This window comes from Poecilia formosa, unplaced genomic scaffold, assembly GCF_000485575.1.
Source record: "Poecilia formosa unplaced genomic scaffold, Poecilia_formosa-5.1.2 Scaffold175, whole genome shotgun sequence".
Taxonomy (NCBI): Eukaryota; Metazoa; Chordata; class Actinopteri; order Cyprinodontiformes; family Poeciliidae; genus Poecilia; species Poecilia formosa.
The window spans coordinates 875865-900858 of NW_006800114.1; the positions used below are offsets into that span (position 1 = coordinate 875865).

At 40.2% G+C, this 24994-nt stretch overlaps 2 protein-coding genes and 1 long non-coding RNA gene across 4 annotated transcripts in view; 1 reads left to right on the plus strand and 2 right to left on the minus strand.

Annotated features, from left to right (window-relative positions):
* Window positions 1-461: 461 nt before the first annotated feature.
* Window positions 462-9458, minus strand: LOC103147183 (cysteine/serine-rich nuclear protein 3-like). 2 transcript variants are annotated; one of them, XM_007565408.2, is made up of 5 exons: window positions 8964-9458; window positions 6516-6689; window positions 5735-5991; window positions 5353-5664; window positions 462-3502 (listed from the first exon to the last, which is right to left on the minus strand). In XM_007565408.2, the coding sequence occupies exons 1-5, from the start codon at window positions 9019-9021 to the stop codon at window positions 2585-2587; spliced, it is 1719 nt and encodes a 572-aa protein (XP_007565470.1). In that variant the 5' UTR covers window positions 9022-9458; the 3' UTR covers window positions 462-2584. The 2 variants fall into 2 exon arrangements, with proteins under 2 accessions (XP_007565470.1, XP_007565471.1); XM_007565409.2 differs by having other exon boundaries at window positions 5368-5664; window positions 8964-9457.
* A 9430-nt stretch (window positions 9459-18888) lies between these two features.
* Window positions 18889-19704, minus strand: LOC107837785 (uncharacterized). Its single transcript, XR_001663830.1, has 3 exons — window positions 19395-19704; window positions 19104-19183; window positions 18889-19016 (listed from the first exon to the last, which is right to left on the minus strand). It is a non-coding gene; the product is annotated as an uncharacterized LOC107837785 (long non-coding RNA).
* The window catches only part of xirp2a (xin actin binding repeat containing 2a), a 58061-nt gene continuing 52035 nt past the window's right edge, over window positions 18969-24994 (plus strand). The window contains exon 1 of the mRNA XM_016678156.1: window positions 18969-19263. Coding sequence (XP_016533642.1) covers window positions 19060-19263 — 204 coding nt within the window. The 5' untranslated portion in view covers window positions 18969-19059. The remainder of the gene's footprint in view (window positions 19264-24994) is intronic.

A 24994-nucleotide genomic window follows, 5' to 3' on the forward strand; every position in this document is an offset into this window, starting at 1 on the left:
TTGAGCCTAATCCTAAACTGTCTTGTGTCCCTTTTGTGTTGATTTTTTTGAAAGTATAAACTTGGAATTAGTTCACGTTCAAGTGGTTGTCTAGTTGCAAACTGGGATTTGCTAATTGTTGTGCCTAATCACAAAGCTAAAGCATGATTGGTGACAAACCTTTGGTTTTACTTGAATTATCATATTTGCGCTGTGGTTTACATCACATTTAAATACATTTGAGCCATGTTGGGCTAAGAGTTGGTCCACTGTTCAAAATTCTGAGCCAAATACCTACCAAAAAACAAAAAAACAAAAAAAAAAACCCTTTAAATTCACTTTATAAATACAGTGACCCTAAAATTCACCCTGCTAATTCTGTTTTTAAGTCAACTTTCAGGAAGCAAAGGACATGGCTGAATAAAGCCAGTTTGGATGGGCTTTAGGGGAGAAGAACATTAGTTAAAAAAATTAAAGCGATATCGTTGGAAAACGAGGACACTTTAATGATGGGTTCAAGATATAGTACCTTCCAGATGTATTTATAATATGGGCCCTTTTCATATTTTGTCACCTTTACACCACAACTTTAATGTATTTTACTGTGGCTTTATGTGAAGTCTCTAGATTCTTTTTCTGAGACAAAATATGAAAAAGTTCAACTTGTGCGAATACTTTCGCAAAGCACTGCAAAGGTTTCGACAGGGTCATTTACTGGTGTGTGTCTTTACAATAGAGGTGTGTTTTTCACCCGCAACAGATGTTTTGATCGTACAGAACGCGCACACCAAGGAACATCTCCAGTAAACCGAACACATGCGATACAGAGAAGCACTGCAGAAACATTGGCAGCAACAGTAGCACAACAGAAAATACCGAACCAATACAAGCACCTCGAAATCCGGTTTCCGATTCGTCACAGATGCCGACACAACCGGGAAAACATGCAGCAAACACGTCGAAAACGGAGCCCGAACAGCAAACCATAGAATGCAAATACAAAGTAGCAGACCTAACCACTGTGTTATTGTTTTATTCTCCATGTTTATCATATTACACAATCTTAAATGGGTTTGAGGACAACCTAGATTGACTCAACTCCTGGTGCATTCTGGGTCGAAATGAGCGACTGTCCGTCAAAAGGGCACTAATCAACAACACGGCAAACTTCTGTAGGTACTAAGCTGTGAAAAAGGCTTTGCCACTCTACCGTTTTTATCGATTTGTTTTTTGTTTTAATTTTGTCAAACTTGCATGTCTTAGATCAGTGATGTCCAAATCTTTGACAAACCAGGTGAAATTTAACTACTAGCGTGTCAAAATTTGTTAAATCTAAAATGCAAAATATAGTTAGATTTTTTTGGGGGGGGTTGTTTGTTTTTTACAAAACTTGTATGACTTTAAAGATGAAAAACATATTAAGGCTTCCGACTATTGCCTTGTCAAAAGAAAAACAGCTATTTTCCCAATGCTTTTGTGTTGTAATTCATTTTTACCGTTGTTGACATGTTGTCACGGGCCGAACAAAATCACTTCAAGGGTCAAAAATGGCCCTGGGCCCACACTTTGGACATCCCTGTCTTAGACCATCCAAGAAATATTGATATCAGATTCCTGAGTAAGTACAAAATGCAGCCTATTTCTTAGTAGGTATGTTAGATATTAAGTCATAAACTTAAGATTTAATCACAGAAAAAATACTTTAATACATTTTTAAATAGCTTCTATTGTCACTTTTGTTGTTACCACAAAAGAGTATAATTAAATGTTCATATGTCCAGTCTCTGCTGCAGTATAAAGAAGTTCTGTGACTGCCTGAATAAATTAATTGCCTTTTCATTAACTATAAATTGCGCAATTTGAATATACAAAAATAGAATGTATTTAATGGAAAAACGCCAATTTCGGAAAAAAAACCTCCAACTGTTTTTAAAAAAAAGTTTTTGCACTGTGGTTTTTCGGCAGTATCGAAATAAATGTATTTCGCAAAACTGCAGCAGAAACACTTTTTTTCTCATCGCAGGAGTCGCATGAGCACCAACTGGATGTTACTACTGCCAGAAACCATGAAGAAAACGACAGGAAGTGGTAGGAGGAGGAGGATTTGAGTTAGTTTTTTTCAGACAGTCCATCTGGCGCCATGGCTGAATTATGCATTTACCTCATGGAGTTGTCACTGCCATGATGTATTGCGTGAACGAGCTTATGTACATGTGGTTTTCATTTAATTTCTTATTCAATGAAAACACTGCCATTGTGTTTGTGAAATTGTGTCTTTTTGACATCAGCGAAATGGAGACAAAGATTTGCGCAACTTTGTAATGGAAACGCAGCTTGTGCCGATGTGTTTCGGAGTAATTCCAGTAATGAAGTTCAAGAGTGATTAGTGACTCATGGGACAGTTTCTTTCTATGACGTCATCATTGAGAACTGCATTTTGTATTTACTCAGGATTGATACTAATTACTTTGATCTTGAAGCGTGTACGTGCAACAAAAAAAAAAAAGAAAAAGTTAAAATTTAACAAAATTTGTAAGGGAGTGGGTGGGACATGTTTTCACTTCCTCTCTAAAGAACACCAACAATCCATGTCGCTCCTTCCTCATCAGGCGTTCTCTGAGGCCGCTGTGTGGCTGACGTCTCCACACATCGTCTCTCGCTCCGCCTGTGAGTCATCGCAGTCCGGGTTTTTGCGGAGGCCGGGGCCGAGCTCGGAGAAACGGTTCTGCGGCTCGGCGCCCATTTCGGACTCCAGCGCGGATTCGACCGAGGGGAGCATGGGCGCGGCAGCGTTCAGGGTGTCGCCGAGGAAGGCTGGCGCTTCGCTCGCCGAGCCGTCCAGCTGGTAGGGCTGCAGGGAGGGGGCGCCATGGAACGGGCCGCTGAGGCTGAGGGGGCTGTTGGTGTAACTCAGAACAGAGGGGAGGGGGACGGAGTACGAGGGAGGATTCAGTCCGTGCAACGAACAGTCCCAGTCTTCCTCCTCGTCCTCTTCTTCATCCTCTTCCTCATCCTCTTCGTCCTCCTCCTCCTCTTCATCCTCGTCGTCTTCGTCTGCGTCCTCCGGGTCGAGAGTTTCTAGACTGTGTGTGCTGCAGTCCGACAGCCCGCTGCAGACGCTGCTGCCGTCCTCGTCGTAAGCCTCGTCTTCCTCGTCTTCATCGTCATCTTCGTCCTCCTCTTCCTCGTCGTCATCCTCGTCCTCGTCCAGATGCGAGTCGGAGTCACCCGTGCTCTGGAAATGCATGATGGGATTGTTCATCTTCAGAGACTTAGGGCTGTGCTGCTGCTGCTGCTGCTGCTGCTGCTGGATCAAGGTGGTGTTGCCGTGGTAACCGTTGCCACTGGTTACAAGCTGCTGCTCCGTCTGCTGGTACTGCTCCTCGCGGCTCTTCTCCAGCTCCAGCTTCATGATGGTGTGCAGGAAGTGGGTGCGCACGCGGACCGGGTTGAACTCCAGCCGCCCGGCGCCGTTGCTGCAGCCGTCCTTGGTGCAGCCACAGGGGAAGGACATGCGGTCCACCTGGAGGGGGGGGGGCAGACATCACACACAGGAGAGGCAGCTGCCAATCATGAGTCAGGGAGAAGTTCAGAATCTGCTGCGGATGATTTGGTACTACATCTGCAGCGCTACTGGAAAAGATGCACGTATGATGCGCCCATCCTGTATTATTTAACGGATAAACCCAGCCATGAAAAAGTAGATTTAAAAAAAAAAATACTAACTACCCTCGGGGCTCTGCAGTAAAATTTGGAAATTTTAAAAATATGAGAAAAAAAGTATATTTATTTGCTATTTTGCACATACTCGTCATTTATCGTCCGTTCCAGAAGCAAAACACCTTTAGAGATTGTAACTATTTTTTTTTTGTATGATTGGGATCAATATAGCATCATCTACTCTGTTCTATTTAGACTATTTAGGCATTATGCTTTACTATGATAGTGATTCATTTTACGGTAAACAAAAGGACTAAAAGAGGACCATGTATAAGTCTCGGTTTATAAATCTGCCAGATTTGTCCAGTGTTTTAGATTTGGGGCAATTCTGAAGGAAATTTTGAAGGAAAGGATCATTTTAATCCTTTTTAAACAGAAAAAAATATATAACGTGTTTTGAGTGATTTTTATTCAGTTGACACTTGATTTTGTAGGACAATTTTTTAATCATCTACATAAAGTCTGTTCCACAAATCTTTTTTGGCATGTGACCTTGGTGACCTTTAAGATGATAACTGAAAGTCCTATAAATGCTTTAAAAATCCTCTTCAAGCTGTGCTGCAAAAGATCTCTGTCTTAATTATCCATTTCAGGTTTAATCATTGTTTTAGATATGTAACTCCATGTGACTAAAAATTGTCCAGACTCTTGAAAAAACTTGGAAATAGCTCTTTTGCAATTAAGGGAAGCTTTGAAGCAGATGCTAATATTACTTTGTTAGCCTAGCCGTGAGCGGTTAGCCTGTGACCGAGTTTAAATCTTTTAGGTCACTAATTTTCTTTTCTGACAAGAATCCAAAATATAGCTGCAAAAAGTAGCAGACAAAGTAGTAGTGTCTGAAGAGCAATCTGAATTTAGCACAGCATTCACTCATATACTACTTCCTTGCATACTTCAAAATAAGAGTCTCAAATACAGTGTGATAATTTGTCTTGTTAACACCTGTGCACTTATTACTAGACACTACCTTGAAATCATCAGAGGTAAAGTTCTGTTTGTAACAAGAATTGTTAGTTTCCAACTAGAAATACATTGTTTTATCGAGTCCCTCGGAACACAATGCTAACAAAATAATCTCAAAGGCAGATAAGAAGTAGTTTAGTTTGTATTTTGAAAAAAAAAGTATTGTTATTGCAGTTATAATGATAACATGACATACAAAAGTCCTTTACTTAAACATCTAAGCATTGATCACTTAAGCCAAATTTTGCCTTAGCATCTATGAAACATTTAAGCTAATCTTTGTTTAAATGTATTTTCATCCTGTAGTTGTTCACTGAGACTCTCCAGTTACGACAGTTTATTATTCAAGAATCCTTTATTTATTGAAAATAAAAAAAACGTGGATACTTAGTTTTCCTAAAAGTATTGTTCAAATTTTATCCATATCTGTTTTTGTCAACTCAAACATTTTATGTCGCTACATCTCCTACTGGTCAATCTGCCTGAAAGTGTTGGCCATCTTTAATTAATCACTTGCATAACTCTTTTTCTCCCAACTTGTAAATAACAGATCCATAGGTAATTGCATCGTGATTAATCCTAGTGAAGAACAAATAAATCCTCCTGATACTAAGAGGTCATTTTATATTCGATGTGTTTTCGTACACAGACAGACATTTACAAAACTTTAGTATTATAGATGTGCCTCACCACATTTCCATTTACCTGGCACTTAATGCCGGCCAGGCTGCAAGCACAGGTCTCTGGGTCGCATATCCCCCTGCAGCGACACCCACACTCCTCTCTAGACATCCTCAGGGCGCGCAGCTCGTGCTTCTCCTCCACATCGATGCGACGGACCCCAGAGGCACGGAGGAGCGCGCGCCGCCTCCTGGTGGTGAGGGGCTGGAGGAAGAAGTAGTCGTCCACCTCTGTGTTGTCCACGTCCAGGTCATCCTCTGAGATGTCGTCGAGCGTCAGTGTATCGGCCTCCATGGAGGATACCGTGCCGTTCTTGGTTAGCTGAAGAGACGGAACCAAAAATGTTACATGTATTTAAACTCGAAACCTCACAATGGGTTGCTCCACCGACTTTGAGTTTGATGGCGTTGAGTTTCTCCTCTTTAAGATGATCCCTCAGCATGTTCTGATGGCTCCGTTTCTGCTCCATGGCAAACTCCCTGAGGGTGAAGCGCTTCACCCCGCTGTGACGCGGCGACATCCCCAGGGTGCTGCCACCCTGCGTCGGCACGCTGGTGAAGCCCTGGCGCCGGCTGAAATAGTACACGGTGACGCTCTCAAAGTGCACATTACGTCCCCGCAGTCGCTTTGACTGCCTCTGGATAGAGGCTAACAGTGAGACATAGAAGAGGGAGACACAAACCAATGATAAAGCTGAAGCAGTGGCTACGCTTATGTAGGAGACACAAAACGTGTTTGTAAAGGGTATTTCACATTCATGCTCTACATATTGTATGTATAGTGCTGTGATGTCTACACATAGATATTCTCCATTTGCCCTAATGAATCTTACTGTGATCTAAAGTCCCAAACTGTATGAAACTGCTTTGTAACCTTTCTTTTCAAATGGCTTGTTTGACGAAAACAGCAAAAGCAGAAAATCTTTAATAGGACAAATACTAAAACATTTTCTATGAAGCCATGGATGAAGCTTAAAATACTTTGAATGAAATGCCAGACAAATTACCAAATGAACAAAGTTTGTTGGCACAAAGCAAGGTAGCATCTCCCCCTTTAACAGTATCGTACAGATGTACTGCAGCATTAAAGCTCATTCTCTTTGCCTCCTGAATTCTGAAAACCATTACCAATCAGGCTAATAAAACAAGAAAGGTTTGTTGGTGAGATCTTACGATCTAGAATCCCGGAAGGGACAGAATTATTAAGACTATCGCTGCTGTTGCCGCTGTCGCTGCAGGAAACCTCGTCATCTTCTGAGCCCTGCAGAGACAAATAAGAGGACGGCTCCTCTTCAAGCTTTCTCTTCAGGATCCCACTCATCTTGCAGCAGGTCCCGCTGGTCACACCTGTGCCACAGACACATCGACAAAAAACAGATTGAAGAAACTTCACGATTTTTTTCAAAAACTGATTTAGCCTTTTAATTTGTTGAAAGCTTTCAGACAGAATACTGGAATAATTTGGTTTATCCTTTATCTTAAATTCAAACGTATTTCTTTGCAGACAACAAGCTACCCATCTAGCTAGCATGTTGCTCGCAAATGGTAGCAAACCAACTTTGTGTCCTTTTGTTCCATTTTTTTGTTTTTTAGTCCACAACTTTATATATTCATCATTGTCACAAGGCAGCTTTTTTGAGACACAAAAATCCACCAACTCAGTGTTAACAAAAGGTAGCAATAGGCTAGCAAATGTAGCATAGCGTTAGCTGCGAAAAGAGACAGTTATAAAGCTACAAAAGAGCATAATGTGGTTACGAATGCTGAATATTTGACTACATTATTTTCAGAAAGCATACAATTTGTTGCTTTGGACAATAAAAACTCTTAATTTTGCTTTGTTTAGTCTAGTTAATAAATTTGACTTGAACCCTCACCTTAAAGTTCAATATGGCTACCACGCTCTGATAGTTGCAGCTCTAACATGTTTGTTTGCACATAAACGGTTGCTGAACAATTTGCTCAGCATTTAAAGGCATATTTGTTTGAGCTGTAGCATCGTTATTGGCATGTTTTGCTAATAGTAGTTAGCCTGTTAACCCGACATGACGACGGAAACCTTTCCAGGTCTTCTGACTCGCATTTGAAGTACTTAGACATTTCATAATTAAGGAAAAGGAAATGCACCATAATCCAGTCTAATAATAAAACACCTTTTTGTTTACCTGTTGTATAACTGTTCAAACCTGTAGTGACATATAGATGTGGCATGTGATGCTTCTACATCTACATTTTGGAGTTTCCAAAACATAAACAAACTTTGTCTTAACTAACAGTCCAACAAAAGTAATTAGTAAAGTAAATGTTGTGAATTAAGCATGACAGAATGATGTCCATACAGTGCCTTGCAAATATATTCATAACCCTTCAACTTTTTTTCCAGATTTTGTTGTGGGCAAGATCTGATAATTGCAGAGAAAGTATATTTGTATTCATTTCCCCAGGGCCATTGTTTTTGTCAGAACCGACTTCAGAAATTCAAGTCAAGTCTTGTAGCATGTTCTTCTAACACCTTTCCAAGTTTTAAAGTCTGACATTTAATTGCTGATTCTCTTTTTGATGCAGGATCCACACACCATGTTGCTGCCACTACCTTGTTTCACTGTAGAGATGTTGTGCTTAAGGTAATATGCAACGTTTTAGCTTTACTTTTAAGGCAACCAACACAAATTTACACCAGAAAAGCGATCAGAAAAATAACGGCCATCACATTTGCATTCTAAAAACTATTTCTCTTATTTCCCCACCTCACTATCCACAAATGAACCAGAAAAGCACTGAAAACTAGCTCTTCTACTTCAATTTCACATTCTGCTTTCTGTTGCTCTATCACTTAAAATCTCAGTGAAATATGTTGAAGTTATGGAAGAACAGAGTTTATTAATGTACTGACTTTATAAATGGATCTTCCACTAATAGACATGAGTGTTCTTGGGTGACCTTGCCTTTTTGTGATGCCTTGCAAATAGAAAACAAGTCATGTCAAAGATGAAATGATCTTGTCTAGATTTGGGCTAACCAGATGTCATCCTATTCTATGTTGATGAGTAATGAAACAGCAGTTCTAAATACAATCAGTTGTTGTGGCCTCTTTAGGGGAACCCTCATCAACTTTTTGTTTGTTTTTATTTCCAATCAGAAGAAGTTATTCAGCAGAGACATTGGGCTGGATGAGGATTACATCACATGCAGCAGGGCTGAATGATGAGCCAAGGTTTTCCTCTTGGACCGGCTTTGTCTCGCCTCCTACGGTGTTATACAATTTTCTTTATCAGTGCAAAAGTCCCCGCGATTATCGTTTTCCGTTTCAGCACAAGAAAACGAAAGGGCACGACGGCATTGTAGATAAATCGGCGATCAGTGTTGTATGTTTAAAACCTTCCATCCCCATCCTGCGCCCGTTTTAGCCCAAAAATCCCTCGTTGAGCGAGCGAGCGCCGTTACTTTCTGAAGCCCGCATGCACACACAGCCTCCCACTCCCCATTCATGTCCTCATCCCAAACACTGACATGAGATTTTCCTCATTGACAAATGGAAGTCAGTGCCACCATGTGACGTAAGCGAACCTCCCGGAGGCCGAGGTGGTCCGGCTCCCCGCTGCTCTGACCGTCTTCACTGACCTGTTTCCGTCTCTTGCTTCTGGTTTCCTGGAGGTCCTCCCGACTCTCTCCTCTGCATCACGCAATGTTCAGCAGCGGCGGCCAGAATTCCCCATGTGCCGTGACGATGCAGTGAGCGCTGCCATGATGCCTGCTCTTCCTTATTTCTCTCTTTTCCAGCAGCACCTCGCACTATTGTGCCGCCTCCGTCGCTGTCTTATGCCTGCTTCCACTGCATCCTCATTCTGTGCTGGCGCTGTCAGCTCCCTCGCCGTCTGATTCTCTCCTGCTCCGCAACCCCTCCTTCCCCTCTTCCTCTCCCTCGCTCCTCACAAAGACTTGTTAGCTCGGTGCCGCTGCCGGCTGGAAGCGCTCGAGCCTGACAGAGGTGAAGCAAGCTCACCAAGATCGTACAATGAAGGAGTGCTTCGCGTGAGAGTCTGCGGATGCTCAGTGATTCAAGGAGGGGAAATAAGAGAGAGTTTTTAGAATGCAAACGCGATGGGCTTCATTTGTCCAATCACTCTTCTTGCTGCGTTGAATCTCAAATCAATGGCAGGAACCAAAAAAAATAAGAGGAAACGGGTTATATCTAGTGATGCACCAATCCACTTTTTTCATTTTTGATACAATATCTCAGGTTTAGTGTTGGCCAGTATCAAATCAGATACAGAAAAGCAATGCTGAATATTACAGATACAGATATTAATATCGGATCGGTGCGTCTCTAGCTGTATCTGGAGAAACTCAATCATGTTGCTCTAGCCAGAAAAATATCCAGAATCCAGCATTACTAAAGAAGTAGAAGGAAAAACTGACAAAAAAGACTATTTAATTTCATATATTCTATAATTATTTTCTTTTCTCATCAGATTTTTCTGTCAGGCCAAAAGTTTGAGTTGCACTCAGACATCTACATTACATCACTAGTCGGTTGAGGCTACCTGGCTTGCTAGCTAGCTAACTAGCTAAGTTTTTTTTGTGTCTATCAAAGGTACAAATTTATCAGTTGGACAAAGTTTGCACAATTCTGTAGAGATAAAGATCTTCAATTTCATCTATAATGTCTTAAAATGTCTTACATTTGAAATGGTGAACCTACAGAAACCAGGATAAAATCTGTTGGACTTTTTCACGTATTATTTTTGCATTCCTTTGGTTTTGTTAATGCAAATTGTATAAAATGTGAATATATATATATATATATATATATATATATATATATTTATTTATTTCTGCATCTTGTGAGCCTTTTATCTCTTTACATGGCATTTAATGAGTTACACTTTTTAAATAAATTATGACTATTGTGTACATTGGGAAAAAATATCAATATATTTATTAATATGATTTTTAGGATCAAAATATTTTTTTTCTCCACAGTTAAAATACAAAGCAATGAAATCACTGAGGGTTAATTAATATATTAAATTATAGCAAACTAAGTACTTACTGTTTTAATAGGAGATGGTTACAACTATAGTTGCAATAAGTTGTCGCTTTTTTTTTCTTAGAGATTGGAAAGTATCTCACAGCATGATACCTACACTGCCATGTTTCACCATCAGAGTAAAACATTTTAAAAAAAAATCTGTAACCTTTTCCTTCCAGAATTCATCTCTATTTTGCATTTGCGTTTACAACAGATTAATTGACCAAACTGAAGTCAATGTAAACGTTGTGACTAACATCCACGTAGTCAACAATGTGATATGATTAACCGCTCACCCCCCACACATATTGTTGCCATAGAGATGCCGGACCCGGAATGTTATGTCCTCTCATTAAAGTGGCGCAGCCTTGAGTTTGTGTGCTGTGAACACGCCGTTTCTTTTTCTGTTTGCATTTAAGCGAAGTGCAGACTCTGAAGAAATGGTTTTACAAATAAATTTTTACAACCTTATTTAAAAAAAAAAAATAAAATCTGGACATATTTTGATTTTAAATAAAACCCAGAAATAAGGGTATCCATTTTAAAATGAAAATGAGCAAATTAGGTCTTGTTAAGGAGATGAAACTGTTCTTGTTATGTTGCGTCTGCGTGTTGAGACGAGTATAAAATATAAATTAAATTCATTCAGAGTCCAACAGTTTTTTCAGTGTGAACGGTTGAATCCTGTCGGGTTTGGTCTCTGGATTGTCCTGCTCGTCTCCGGCACCGATGTGCAGGGGAGACGGAGCGATCCTTCCAATCAGCTTCCATGGCAACGAGCCATGGGGGGAGGGGCTTCTAGGGGAGCTAGATGGAGGAGGGAGGCAGCTAAAGGGGTCTGAGGGAGGAGGGGGCTGTGATGTGGCTCTAACATGAAGGTTTGGTGCTTTTTTTTTTTTTTTTTTTTTAATAGGAAGCTATTGTAGTGTATACAGCACCTGAAAAAATGTTTGCAATGTTATTCACTGGGAATTCTGATAGATCAACAGATTGTGCATAAGGATGCAGTAATTTATTCTTTTATCTTTTTTACAAATAAGAACATTAAAAGTGTGTCGGCATCTAAACTAAATTTGTCCTTCACAGATCTATGGAGATGGACGAAGACGAGGCCGACCGTCTAACCTGACAGACTCTGGAGGAGCTGCAGAGATCCACGTCTCAGGTAGGAGAATCTGTTGCCAGGTAACTTAAATGTGGCGATTGGTAAAAAGAGAGAATATGGAAGAAGATGCTCTGGTCAGTTGAGATGAAACTAGGGACAATGTGCCTTGTTTTAAACTTTGACTTTTTTAGAAAACAACCCCCGAATCGTTCAAAAGGTTTTACTTTCAAACTGGTTTTCACATTTTCTCATTGATAAAACCTTTCAACTCAACTGGTAGATGTGCAACTATGTGTAGGAAATGGATTCTCCTAATGAACATGAGATCTTTCAATTCCCCCCCCTCCATCCAAATTAAATTTTTTGTCACCTCATTGGCATCCATAACATGTAGTAATGAATGAATTATGTAAGAAATTGGGGGGGAAAGTGGCCAGACACAAACCTAAAATGACCCTAGTCTTGTTCTTTTACAGGTTTCATGAAGCATATTTAGAATTTGAGCCATGTATTAAGAATTTCTTGTTGGATTTTATAATAGCAACTGCTCTGGGTTCAGTTCGTGTTCATCTTTTTCTAAGTCACTAAGTCTATTTTGTTATTTTTGTGCTTTCTAAGGGAGTTCAGCTGTCTAATTTGGGTGTTTGGTTAGGTTAAAATTATTATTATTCTTTATTTTTATAGACATAAATACATTACTTTACCTAACTCTAAAAGCACTTGATTTAAAAAAAAAAGTAAAATAAAAAAATCAGTCCAGTTTGACCAGCGTCCACCAGGGGGAGTTGTTGCTCAGAGAGTGTGTCTTTTTTCCACAGTGTGTTTCTGCTCCAGCCTGAGTCATGAAGCCATCATTAATTCCCAGCTCCTGCCTGGTTCTGCTGTCTGGCTGGGTGTAATTGATACCTCTGGGACCCGAACGAATGGCTCAGCTGCCAAGCTGCAGCATCAGCCACAGATTAGTGCATGCATGTCTGATAGAGAGGAAGATAAAGTTAGACGCACGGAGCTCCCTCAGCTCAGAAAACAGAAAAACAAAGCTTAATGATCCGGACTATTTTCTGTAATGGAGCAGGACTTGTAAATATCACTAGAGGGTAAAAAAATCAGTGCACTTCATGTGACTAAATTAGATGCATTACAGAGATAAATTTGCTCTATATGGCCGTGTGATTGTGCGGTTTGTTCAATGATTCGTTGTTCTCTTTGTTCCCGAAACCAAAGATGTTCCATCTAAGAGAAAATGTGTATCTTGCTTGAAATTATTTTCAAAATTTCAAATTTTGTCTTGACTTTGGATTTAGAAAGGAGCTGCACACTGTTACACAAACTGGAACTTTTCACATTTTGACTTACACATCAAAAATGTTAAAAAAAAATGAAGGAAGGGAAAAATACATCAAAATGAAACAATGTGGGCTGAAAGGTAAGATGGAAAGAATTAGCTATTGTATTGCCTTATAGCTCAGTGTTTCAGCTGTTTTGCAGTTTTCTGGAAGTTTGTTCCAGATTTGTGGTACGTAGAAGCTAAATGCGGCTTCTTCCTGTTTGGTTCTGGTTCTGGGGATGCAAAGCAGAACAGAACCAGAAGACCTTAGAGGTTCTGGAAGGTTGATACAACAACAGAACAGCAATAAAGTATGGTGCTAAGAAGCTCAGCAATGAATGAAAAAACAACAAAAGGATAAAAAAAACTATTTCAGCAGAAGAACGACAGAAGAAGTAGCATGAGCTCCGCCGTCTTGGTGGTAGTAAAAAAAAAAAAAAAAACAGTCTGCAGCAGCAGCAACAAAAAAAATGTTAGGAAGAACACCGAAGAAAACAAAAAAACGAAAAAAACAGAGAAACTCATCGAGAGATTGCTCGAAAAAAACACCGGACAAAACACCAGATAATCCTCAAGAGATACAACACCCAATAGAAAACCGACTTTATAACGCTCTGAAGGCGCAGCTGAAGCATCACGCCCAGAATAACCCCAAAATTCAAAACCGAACCCCCCGTTCCAACCGGAAAAAACGAAACCGGGGGCCCAATCCAGATCGTTCCTCTTTGGATCCAAAGATAATAATTTCAGGGTTTTTTTCTGTTCAGCTGGAGGAAAGTTGTGCCACATCCACACGTTAATTTGATGTCACCAGTTATGCAAAACTATTTTGTGTTTTTTTTTCTTTCCTCTAGTGTATGCCAGTATCTGTTTACTGTTAGTCTCTTCTGCGCTTCTGGGAACTGAACACTAGAGGGCACAGTTGTCCTTTATAACAAGCTTGTGCTCATCATGCAGAACCAAACTACCCCATATTGAGGTTTAGGTCAAAGCTACCGCACTCAGTTTCATTCCCTCCAGAGGTGAGTAATAACTGGTTATGTGGGGGAGAAAAATACTTTTATTTACTTCAGTAGGATATAGAAGTAGAGCTGCCGTTAGTTGAGTACAATTTCTTCCCATTTCTGCTCAGTACTAAATGTAAAATGGCATAACAGAGTGTAAAAGTTGGCCGTCGGTCGCAGCGAATGTGACTAAGAGTTGGGAGCTTGTTTTTTTTGTTTTTTTTCCCACGGAGAGGAGGCAGACGATGAGGTTGAGAACTGGTCAGGACAGCAGATGGCCTCTCCGTCTGTCTGGCCCGTTTAAAGAGCGCCGCAGGCGAAGCTTCTAATTACACCAGCCGGCTTACAATGGCCCGGATGATATCGCAGCTTCCACTGCACGCTCTGCGAAGTCCCTCAACTTTGAAACAAGTTCGGGTCCGCTTTAGAGAATCCCTGGTCTTGGAATCTTTCAGCCGTATTGCTGGTGCCGCAGGCTGCTGATCTAGTGCCACGCATTTCTTGGAACTTATCAGATGGTCTGCTGCTCTCTAATGAAACTGAGGCAGGACATAAAAAAGCTCAGTAACTGGAGTAGAGTTTCTGTAATCTGATCTTCACCATCTCTGTCTACCTTGAGAGCGATTAGGACGTGTTGCACTTTGCAGCGCCAAACCTCGGTGCGTTTTGGACTATACGCCAACAGTCCTTATTTTTACAAATAACCTGAAAACTCTGACACCCTTAAGTAGAATTTCGCACAACCTGCTGTCTTCAAAGATTACGTTGTTCTTTGCCAAACAGATCAAACAGAGTAATGAAACGTCAAAGACAAGTTTTTATTATCTGCCTTGCATCATCACAGCCACACTTTCATCATGTGTGCAGCTCAGTCATGCTCATGTATTACAGAGCGAATGCACATCATTGTTTATGTGTTGCATTAGGATTCATTTCCAGATTGTAAAGGAGGAAACAATAATCTCAAATTCCTCACCTGAGGTAATTAGCTAACCTTTCACTGCACAGCATGGACTAACACTGGGCTTTGGTTCCACCATAACACACCCGAAGCTCTCTCGTCTCTGCAAAATGAGACATTGCATGTAGCTATTTGATTTAGTGAAAAGGAGGTTACCATAAGCAGGAAGAATAGCAAACCTGTAGAAAACTATGGGCTTTCATTCAGTGTTTCCCAAAATGGAGTTTCTAGAAAGAAAATGGAGATGAAGTTATTGAAATTGAAATTCTTTCATCAGCAAATAATTGCGGATATTTCCAGTGAGCAGCAGATTTGCTAACATCTAGCTAACACCATAAGTAGAGGAATCAGGCAGGATAAGTGGAGATCCAGTTGTGCTTTTCAGCAGCACTGCCTGTAGTATTGATTCTCTGGAGGAGCTTAATTCCTGCCACGTGTATTGGGAAGACGATTGACAACTCAATATTGACAAATGTTAGCTAAATGAAGCTTCTGGCATAAGTTCAATGAAGATCTGTCCCCTACAACCTGCTTTCATCTCAAAGAACATTACTTTCCCTGCTCTCCTGTCTTCTTCACTCACTTTCTCCTTCGCTGCCAACTTCAGGTCAGTCTTAATTCTGGTGTTGTTAAACTGGTGCAATGATCTCTGTTTCTAAACACTCTGCTTCTATAAATTGAGCCTGTAGATCTGAGCCAGACTTATTTTGGAACTGGTTTGTTACAGATAAAAATGGAGAATATCACTCTGTAAATGAATGTATCAAAGTCAAATGCATCTCAAAATTGTGTTTTCTGTGTCGTCCTTTGACAGTGTTACAGTGCCACTGATGGGCCCGGCATACCAACTACATCGTTTTCTGTGATGCTGCATATCACGCTGCATTTTTTTTGTTGACAAAAACGCACCGCACTCGTCTTTGTGTGTACAGTGCCTGAAATACATCTAGAGTTGTGTTACTGAATGCAACAGTCTTACTCAACTTCTTACTTATTAAAAATCTCCTGTGTTTTCATGTATTTGTTTCATAAAATGACAAAATCAGAGTATAACGTCAGTCATTGATACACTTGTTACGTTTTAAGATGCCTCCAAAAACTATTCTATTACCAAAAATCTAAATAAAAGTTAAGCCGATCATCTTGTACTGTTGAACAGCAGCAGTACAGAAATTTGGTTTATAAGACAAGTAACTTTACAAGGTGCTGCAGCTCATTCTCATGAAATTCATGCTCGGTCAGACATAGTGAGAAATTCAAGAAATACGGACTGGAACATAGCAAGAACCTGCCGCTGTTCGCCTAATAAAAACGATCTTAAATCTTTACAGCACCGTTTCTTGTCTTCTGGCATAAAATAATAGCTTGTCTGGACTCCAGTTTGCAGTTCTTTCTGTTCGCTCTCATGCCTAATTCATCCTGCACTTCACTTTGAACAATGTCCACCCGCTGCTTTCACTAAACAGCAAATTGACATGCACATCACAGAAAACCTTTAGTATTCCGTCGGCTCAGGTCTTCGAGAGCCTGTTTTCTCTTTAAGCCTACCGTATTCGCTAGATGGAATATAAATAATTAGAGTAAAAAGAAATGACAGAAATATAAAAAAAATGGCCTGAGTGGACATAATGTACATCTTCTTGGTATGTGAGTCACTGCAGTAAGGCGAGTGGCCTCGTTGGAAACAGGATCCAGCTGAAAGTGACACAAACCTGTGGCCCTCTCTGAATAATGCATCTTTGGCTGCTGTGAATGCAGTGATACGATGTCCTCCAGCTTCTCCAAATTGCTATCAGAGGTATATATCATGACCACTCATTCCCTAAGATTGGATTTGGAAAGCTTCATCTTTCCATTCTCCCCAGCCCTCTGAGAAACTAGATTAGCTTTGCTGGCTTTACAAGATTTCTCCTGCTTTTGCCTTTCTTACTTGCGCATTTGGCATGAAGATAGTTTTGAAATGATGATTTTTATTTATTAAAAGGAGGGAAAAATCAACCGGGCACTTTGTGCAAAGCAACAAGTTCCCCCAGCCCCTATCTTCTTGGTAAATTAGATATTTGCCTCCTTTTTAGTAGACTAAAAGATCTCAAACAGCAACACACAATCACATAAAAAATAAAACCTTTTACATCTATCAGCATTTAAAGGGATACAAAGCTGTTTCTAAAGATTTGGGAAAGCCGTAATCCACAAATGCAGGCAAACAAAAAACGAATACGCAGTCTGGATGATTTTCAAGACCATTTGGGAAACTGAAAACTAAAACTTAGCGCACGCCATTGAGAATATGATCATCATAGTAAGAGGCAAACATGGTGGTGGCAGTATGATGCTTAATCATCTGTAATCATTTGTAGTAAACCTCTGCTCTCAGACAAGATAATGTCATCAGCGCACAATGAAGTCTACAACGTTAAAACACAAAATGAAGGTTTTAGTGACCTAAGACAGGATGTCCACGCTCTACAGTAATAGTTAATAAATTAGAATGTGTTCAGATGAGGCTCATCAAAAGTACCTTTTGAAAATCATCCTTAAAAGAATTAATAAACTAAGCCCACAATTCTGTATTAAATTTTTTATTAGTGTCTTGTAGTAATCTAATTTTTAATGTTATGTTTTTTATTAGCTGCAAGTGGGAAATTATCATAATTAACTGGGGGAAAAAAATAGGCTTTCAAACATCCATCTGTGTGTAATTAATCTATATAATGAGTTTCACTTAGTGATAAAGTTCCAGAAATAAATGGGCTTTCAGTAATATTCTAATTTATCGAGTTGGTATGAATAACGCCCCAATATGAGAATTAAAACAGTTCAGAATTCCTCTACAAAGATTAAAATGACAGATTATGGAGAGGCCGCTATGGGGCTCAGGGGCAAATACTTTGGTTTGCTCTTTATTTCCCCTTCAATCATTATTATTATTATTTTTTTATCTAAGTTGAAGTGTGAATTTCCCAGTTAGCAACTCCACTGGTCCCAACCGGTCTTATCCCTAAGGTACTGGTATCTCCTGATTTCCCCCCCGTCTTCTTCCTCCTGCCAGTCTCTCGGTGCGCCTCACTCTCCGAGCGTTGTATTCAGACTCGCCCTGATCTGCACAGATTCACTCGTTGACCGTGACAGGATGAGACACCCTATCTCCGAGTCACGCAGGAAACCAAGTCGACGTGTTAATTTCTCACTTCTGGCCGAGCCCCCATTACAGGAAAACGCTGCGGGAAGAGCTGGAACGCCTGGAGGAAAACGGACAATCCCTGCTGCAGGCCAGACAGATTAAAGCTGTAGGGCCTCGCCTTGATTTGTTCAGAACTAAATCTGAATAAGGGACGGGTGAGGAAGAAGTCAGTTTTCTGGAATCCTGCTGAGATTGATACATGGCGCACGACTAATCTCACAGTTTCTACGTAAATGTAGAAGCTACTTTCTCTTTTCCTGGTGTTTTATTAAAGCATCTTCTATAATTTGACTTGGATAAAGTGCATAACAACATTTATTGCTCTCTGTAAGCTGAGCTGCCATCTACTGTATCTACCACAAAGCCGTAATACAAAAATAAAGCTCTGGCTTTATTTTTATATTAGTTCAACTTTGCTCTTGTGCAACTTTATTCTTGTAATACTTTTCGACCTTATTCTCAGATGACTTTATTTCCATAATGTTATGACTTTCTCATAATTTTAGTTTTTCTTACTACAGCCGTCGAACACGTTGCTAGGTTACAAAATGTAATTTCATGTTATTGAGAATTTGTTCTAATGAACTCAGCGTTTTGAGTTCCACTTATTTTTGAAGGGGAAGGGAATTAATGCATGTATTTTTTTTATTTATGTTTTATCTTTTTTTTTTTTTTTTCAAAAATAACTTCAAAAACGCTGCAATTTTGTTTACCTTTTACATCGGTTACCCCTAAAAACAAACTCCAGTGAACTAACAAAAGTTGCCTAAATCTAAAACGGGTTTCCTCAGCTGGCCTGTCGTCACCACTTCGGCCCGTTGCTCGTACCTCAACATGCTTTCCTAAACCCACATGTGAGCTTACATAGGCCTTCATGTGCTTGAGTAATTACAGGGCACAGGAGTAAAAGGGGGGAAAAACTTCTTTTTTTTTTCTTTCCTTTCTCCTCCTCCCTCCTACAACCTCTCGGAACGCCTGGTCAATCCCAAAGAAGCCACTCGTACGGTGAAGAACTCCCTGCAACATCTGCCTTCTCCTGCTTCACCTTACGCGGCAGCACTCTGCAGGGAAAAAGCAGAGAGGTGTCCAGTTTCCCGTACAACAATGGAAATTCAATCAGGAAATGGAGAGGAGGTGGTGAGCGCGACCTCGGGCTTCGTTTCCTGCGCTCCCGCCGGGCCGCAGGTAGTGACATCAGACGAGCCGGCGCTCAGGGAGGACCTGCAGGCTGCGAAGAGGGTGGAGAGGTTTGATATTCAGCTGGACAGCCTGAAGAGGATGTTCGAGAAGCCAGCCGCATCGACGACTGTAAGTCATACCTCTCAAATTTGGATTGAAACTTCCTTTTTCTGTAAATCCTACATTTAGTAAGTCACGAGAAAGATAGAAAGTGTAAACTTCTAGTCTGTCCAAGGCCACAAAAGTTGGTTTATACTCACATAGAAAATAAGACTGAAGACCATCATTTCATTTGCTTCTTGTTCACAACAGCAGCTTTGATTTTTCTTCCAAAATCTTCTAAACCGAAACAGGAGGGCATGTCTCCTGTTCTGCTGAGAGGTGGCCTTCTTTCTCCTTCTCTGTTTTTCCGTCCCTGCTGGTTTCCCCAGAAGGAAAATCTTAACTCTGCTGGAACTGAACTCGTTCCATTACGAGTCTCTATTACCAAAATGTCCCAATTATCAGCCCGGACGACCTACTTCTTTCTCCTCATGTGGTTGGAGCCCGTCTAGTGAAGATGTTTTGGAACCTTTTACCTCATCCTGCCCAAGTCTCAGCATGGAAAAAATAAAAGTAAGCCACAGGAAGCCGAGGAATTATGGGGAATGTAGTCGGGAGCAATTAGTAGTGGTAACTGGTGGCAGCGAACCACGGGGTTGCAGACATCCGACACCCGGTTATTTAAGACCTATTTATGGGCGCTTTATGGTTAAGCAGGTTTTCAAAAATAAACCTGTAATTGCATTGCGGTCTGCCGCTGGAAGCTTCTGTATCAGAGCAGATACTGTGCCTTGTGAAAGAATTGACTCCCCTGAAGCTTTTTTAAACGTTTCGTTGCGTCACAAAAACAGGCACCGATGTGTTTTATTGGGATTTTACATGGTAAAGGGGAAGCAAATGAATACAAAACATTGAGAAGTAGAGACACACCAATCTGATAATATCTGTATCGGTCCTGATGTTGAAAAAATTCTAGATCACGTCTTTGTGACTGTGTCCGACCCATTAGGGTAGATCTGTTCAGTCTAATTTTATGCTGTGTTCTCTGAGCAATGTCATGCTTTCAGCGTCTCCTCTACATAATCAAAAATATATATATATATTTTTCAAATACATGTTAACACAATGTAAAGCAAATGAGATATACATATTTATTGCCTATATTTGCACAATTATACTAACTGCAATTGGAGTTTGAAATAAATGTAAGTATCATAGGTCATTAAAAGTTACTTTATTTTTGAAAAAACAACACCACTGGTGCTTTTCTTGGTGTTGTCCACCATCAACATACAAGACGGGGAAAAAACAAAACAATGCCAGACTGGACGAATTCATATCTGTAGGAATATTTTTCAGTTTCTCAGTGTGATTTGCAGAACTTTTATTTTATTTTACTGACATACACAAGATTGAAATTACCGTATTTTCCGCACTATAAGGCAGACCAGATTATAAGTCGCACATTCAATGAATGGCCTATTTTAAAACTTTTTTCATATATAAGGCGCACCGCATTATAAGGCGCTTAGAATAGACGCTAAAGTTAGGGTTGCCACCCGTCCCGTATTGAACCCACAGAGCACTATTTGTTCCGTACTCTACAAATGTGGATATGTAATAATAAAGTGGTCCCCGAGTACTTTATATAGTAGGCTGCCCCAGTCATTGTTTCACTCACGGTGTTGGTGTTGCGATATTTTGCCCAACTGGTTTCTGGGTAACACAGACCAACCAACACACTGCCGCTGCAGTCTCTGTCTCTCTTCCCTCGCCCCCTCCCAGCTTTAAATGTATAGGGGCTGGTCCCTTGGTAGCCCTAGTCGAAGCACCCCGGATGAATGTCTAAAGCTTTGTTGACATAAAGAATGTCAATAAAACAGTCCGACTCCGGTCGGCGAGGAGAGCCTTCCGCGACTGGGCTGGGGCGTGGCCGGACGATGGTCACCCTTCTCCGTTCACGCACAGCATGTTGGTGGAGAACGTGGTGCTAAATGACCTGCAGACGACCTGATTCTAGACGGTTGGTAGGTAGATAGGTCAGCCAAACTTTATTAACAAACCAGCGTTCTGACAACTATCCCAGCATGCAACGCGCGCTTCTTCTTCTACGTGCGAAAAATAAACTCAGCAGTTGCTTACCGTAGTTGCTAGACCTGTTGTGGCTCAATATTGGTCCATATATAAGGCGCACTGGATTATAAGGTGCGCTGCTGGCTTTTGAGGAAATTGAAGGTTTTTAGGTGCGCCTTATAGTGCTGTAAATATGGTAAGTTACTCTCAGAACAATGGTGCAATATGCAAATAAACATTAAATTCAAAATCAAAAAAAAGATATATAGTACTAAACTAGTTTTTAAAGTATGAAGAGAACAATGTGTATGCATAAGGTGATCCGTGACATTACCATCGACATTAAAGTGCCATATATGGCAAAGTCTGTGTGGAGTATTTGTAAAGCATGAATTATAGTCTCTGATTTATCATGAAAGTGATATGTGCAATAGGTTGATGCAGTGAACGCAGACATAAACAGTAGTGCCGATTGAATGAGTGGATAGAGCTGAAAGTGATGGATGCAGATCCAGTTCTTGGTCAAACTCGGTTCAGTTTTCAAATTGGGAGTTTCGGCTGCTGGTGGCCTGCAGCTTCACACATTTATCTGCTCCAGCGCGTCATAATCAGACAATTAGGTCACCAGCGGAGCTTTGTGAAGCCTGACTTTCCACTAAGGAGGTAAATTAGCCATCTGATTCAAGCACGTTAGAGCATCTCAAGGTTGAAGGTTGAAGGATGTCAGCCGTGGAGAATGGGGGAGGTTTGAGATCCCTGAAATTCAGAGAAGCTGGCCACAGTTGATTGGAAGATTGATGGACCCATAATGCAGAGGAATCCTGGAAGAAAACCTGCTAAGAGATATTCACATGTTTCAAATTTCTCTTTAGAGAATCAAGCAGAATTGCGTAGAAAGGCAGTGGCCAGGGTAATGTGCTTCTGGACACATGGCCAAAGACTCACAGCCATCATGTAAACATGTTTAAGAAACATCAATACCGAGCCACTACTGTTGGTCGGGTCAGAAGCACATTTAGCTCCTGAGATCAAAGGATTTTCTAAAATACTGTTGTTAATATTACTTTGGCCAAGATTAAATGATGGCTTCCTTTGAAGTTCAGGTTTTAAGACTAATATCGGCTGCATTGGACAATTAGAGCTTTGATATAGCTCTATTACAGATTATTTGGATCTGTACACGAGGAAGAACATCGTCTACTAACTATTTGGAGCCAATTTGGAGTTTGTTTTTGGATAAACAATGGATAAGATTGATCTAAATTCTACTTAAGTTGTTGTGTTTCCGTGAATAATCTCATCAAACCAAAAGTAAAGCCAGAATTCTGACCAATGAAGCATTTAAGAATCTGGTAAAAGCTGCTATAAATTAATGTTAATAAATAACCTCATTTGTCATTTTGCCTTATTACCAATTGTTGTTTCCAATTTAAAGTGACATTAAGTAATTTCCTACGTTCAGCTCAAGGGGTCTTGTCAGAAAATGTGGTTATACAACCCACGAAGGTTTCAGTCATAGTTCATAAGAGTCAACGTGGCCCAAACAACGGTCAGAACCATTTGGAAAAAGGGTGTAACACGATTCAGTTCAATAAATTAAACTAAACCGTTATCCATTTATCTTAACAACTCATGAAACTACTGAAATACAAAGACAAAGGAACACCACAGAGGATTACTTTTTTTTTTTTTTACACCCAAGTTAAGGTCAGTGTTTATGACTCAACAATAATAGACTTCGGGGAAATGACATCAATGGTTCCGAGGTAGAAAGCACTGCTGAGCAGAAAGAACACAAAGGTCTGCCTGACATTTTCCACAACACTTTTTGAAGATCCTTAAAACTTTTGAGAAAAAAAAATCATCTTTGGACTCAAAGAGATGAATGCCTCAAGTTTTTAGAGGTGTGCGTCCTGTTAGATGTGGTGTAAAGCTAGCAACATTTCAGAAAAAATGACATAATGCATGCAGTCAAATATAATGGTGGTCTGTGGTGAATTTGCTGTTTCAAGACCTGGACAAGTTCACGTGATGAGGGGAATCAGTAATTCTGCTCTTTACCACAAATTCATGAACAAGAAGTTCTTAAGTTTCTGACCTTACCTAGTGTACTATAAGCCTGGCGGGTCACCAGGCTTTACTTGTGGCCCTCACTAGGCTTAGCATTGCTTATCTATTTAAGTTTTTCTAAAATGTTTGCATTTTTTAAGACTTTTTAGTTGGTGTACATATATTAATCTTTTAATTTTTCAATAGCACATAATTATCAAGTGATATTTTGAAATTTCTTGTCAACTTTGAACATTTTTAACCCAAAAACACGACGGGCCGCTGGATGAATGACTGCCAAGCGCTCCAACCACTGGGCTCAGCAAGTTTTCTGAGAGAAACTCGAGAACCTTTGACATTTTGAGTGGTTTAGTTCAAGTCCAGGCTTAAATTTGTTTGAATGTTGTGATTTCTTTTTAGTTTTTGAAAGAGCAGTCTGAATTATTAGCATTTGCAAACCAAAAAAAACACCACTTATCTATTTTTACATTATTATGTTTTAAAGTGTTAATGACCCAAAGGAGCTAAAATTATATTTATTTTTTTCTCTAGAAAATAAATAAATAACAAGCTGTCCTGCTGTCCAAAATGTCAGATGGCATTGCAACACATGCCTTACCCTGGCATTGTCATAAATGATTTATGTGCCTCATCTTTATAAAAAAAAAAAAAGGTGTAGTTGGTGTCACCGGAGCATATGGGCAGTTCCTCCATATTCCCAGAGAGAGAAGCGGACAGACACATTGCAGCCTTCTGGTTATAAAACCTGACCTTGTTTCCAGATAGTCTGTTTTGCAGAGCTTAACATTTGATGGGGCGCAGTATTTTTCCGTCTGTGCCCCATTCAGTTTATTTAAGCAGAGCAACAGGAACGGATGGCCGGCCATAACAATGACTGATGGACTCCCAGGTGGCGGCACGGCCGCAGCCAGGAATCCTCTCACTGAGAGGAGCTGGGAGGAGACGGAGCGAGGTCCCAACAGCCTCTCCTGTGAAGAGATGCACTCCGCTCAACTTGTGTGCAGAGAACAGACTTTTTTTTTCCTCCCTCGGCAGTCGACTTCTCCTCCACGGACTCTGGTTTGTTTTTTTCCAGAATCTGTTTGACCTTCTGGTCGGGACTATACACATGAGGAAAAATACGTTCATCAAGAATATTAAATCACACGCAAAGCAAGCTGATCAAAATTTCAATATTTTTGTGGTGGATGATTACACTGACACTAAACATTAGTCACAATAATTGTGACATTTGGAGCAAGAATTTATAGCTAGTTTAGCTGTAGTACTAATACTACAGCTAGTAGTATTAGCTAGCTAAGTTCTTAGCTAGTTAAGGAACTAGTTAGCTAAGGAACTAGAAAACTATATGAAGAACAGCACATGTTAGCTGTAGTTGTTACATTGATATAATGGATTTAAAGTTTCTTACTATTTCAGTAACATTTTCTTCCCTAGTTATGAACCAGTTGCTACTTTTTTGTTTTGTTTTAACATCTGAGGATAAACCTGATAAGCAAAATAATTGATCTTTTGCAGACATTTAATTACTCTCACCATAGCTTTTTAAAGTGTTTTCATCAACACACTAGGTTAAATCAATCATTATCTCATTATTAATTTGAATTACTTTGCTATTTTTATTTGTTTGCAATGTTTCTGCTTTCTCACATTGAAAGGAATCACTTGAGGCATT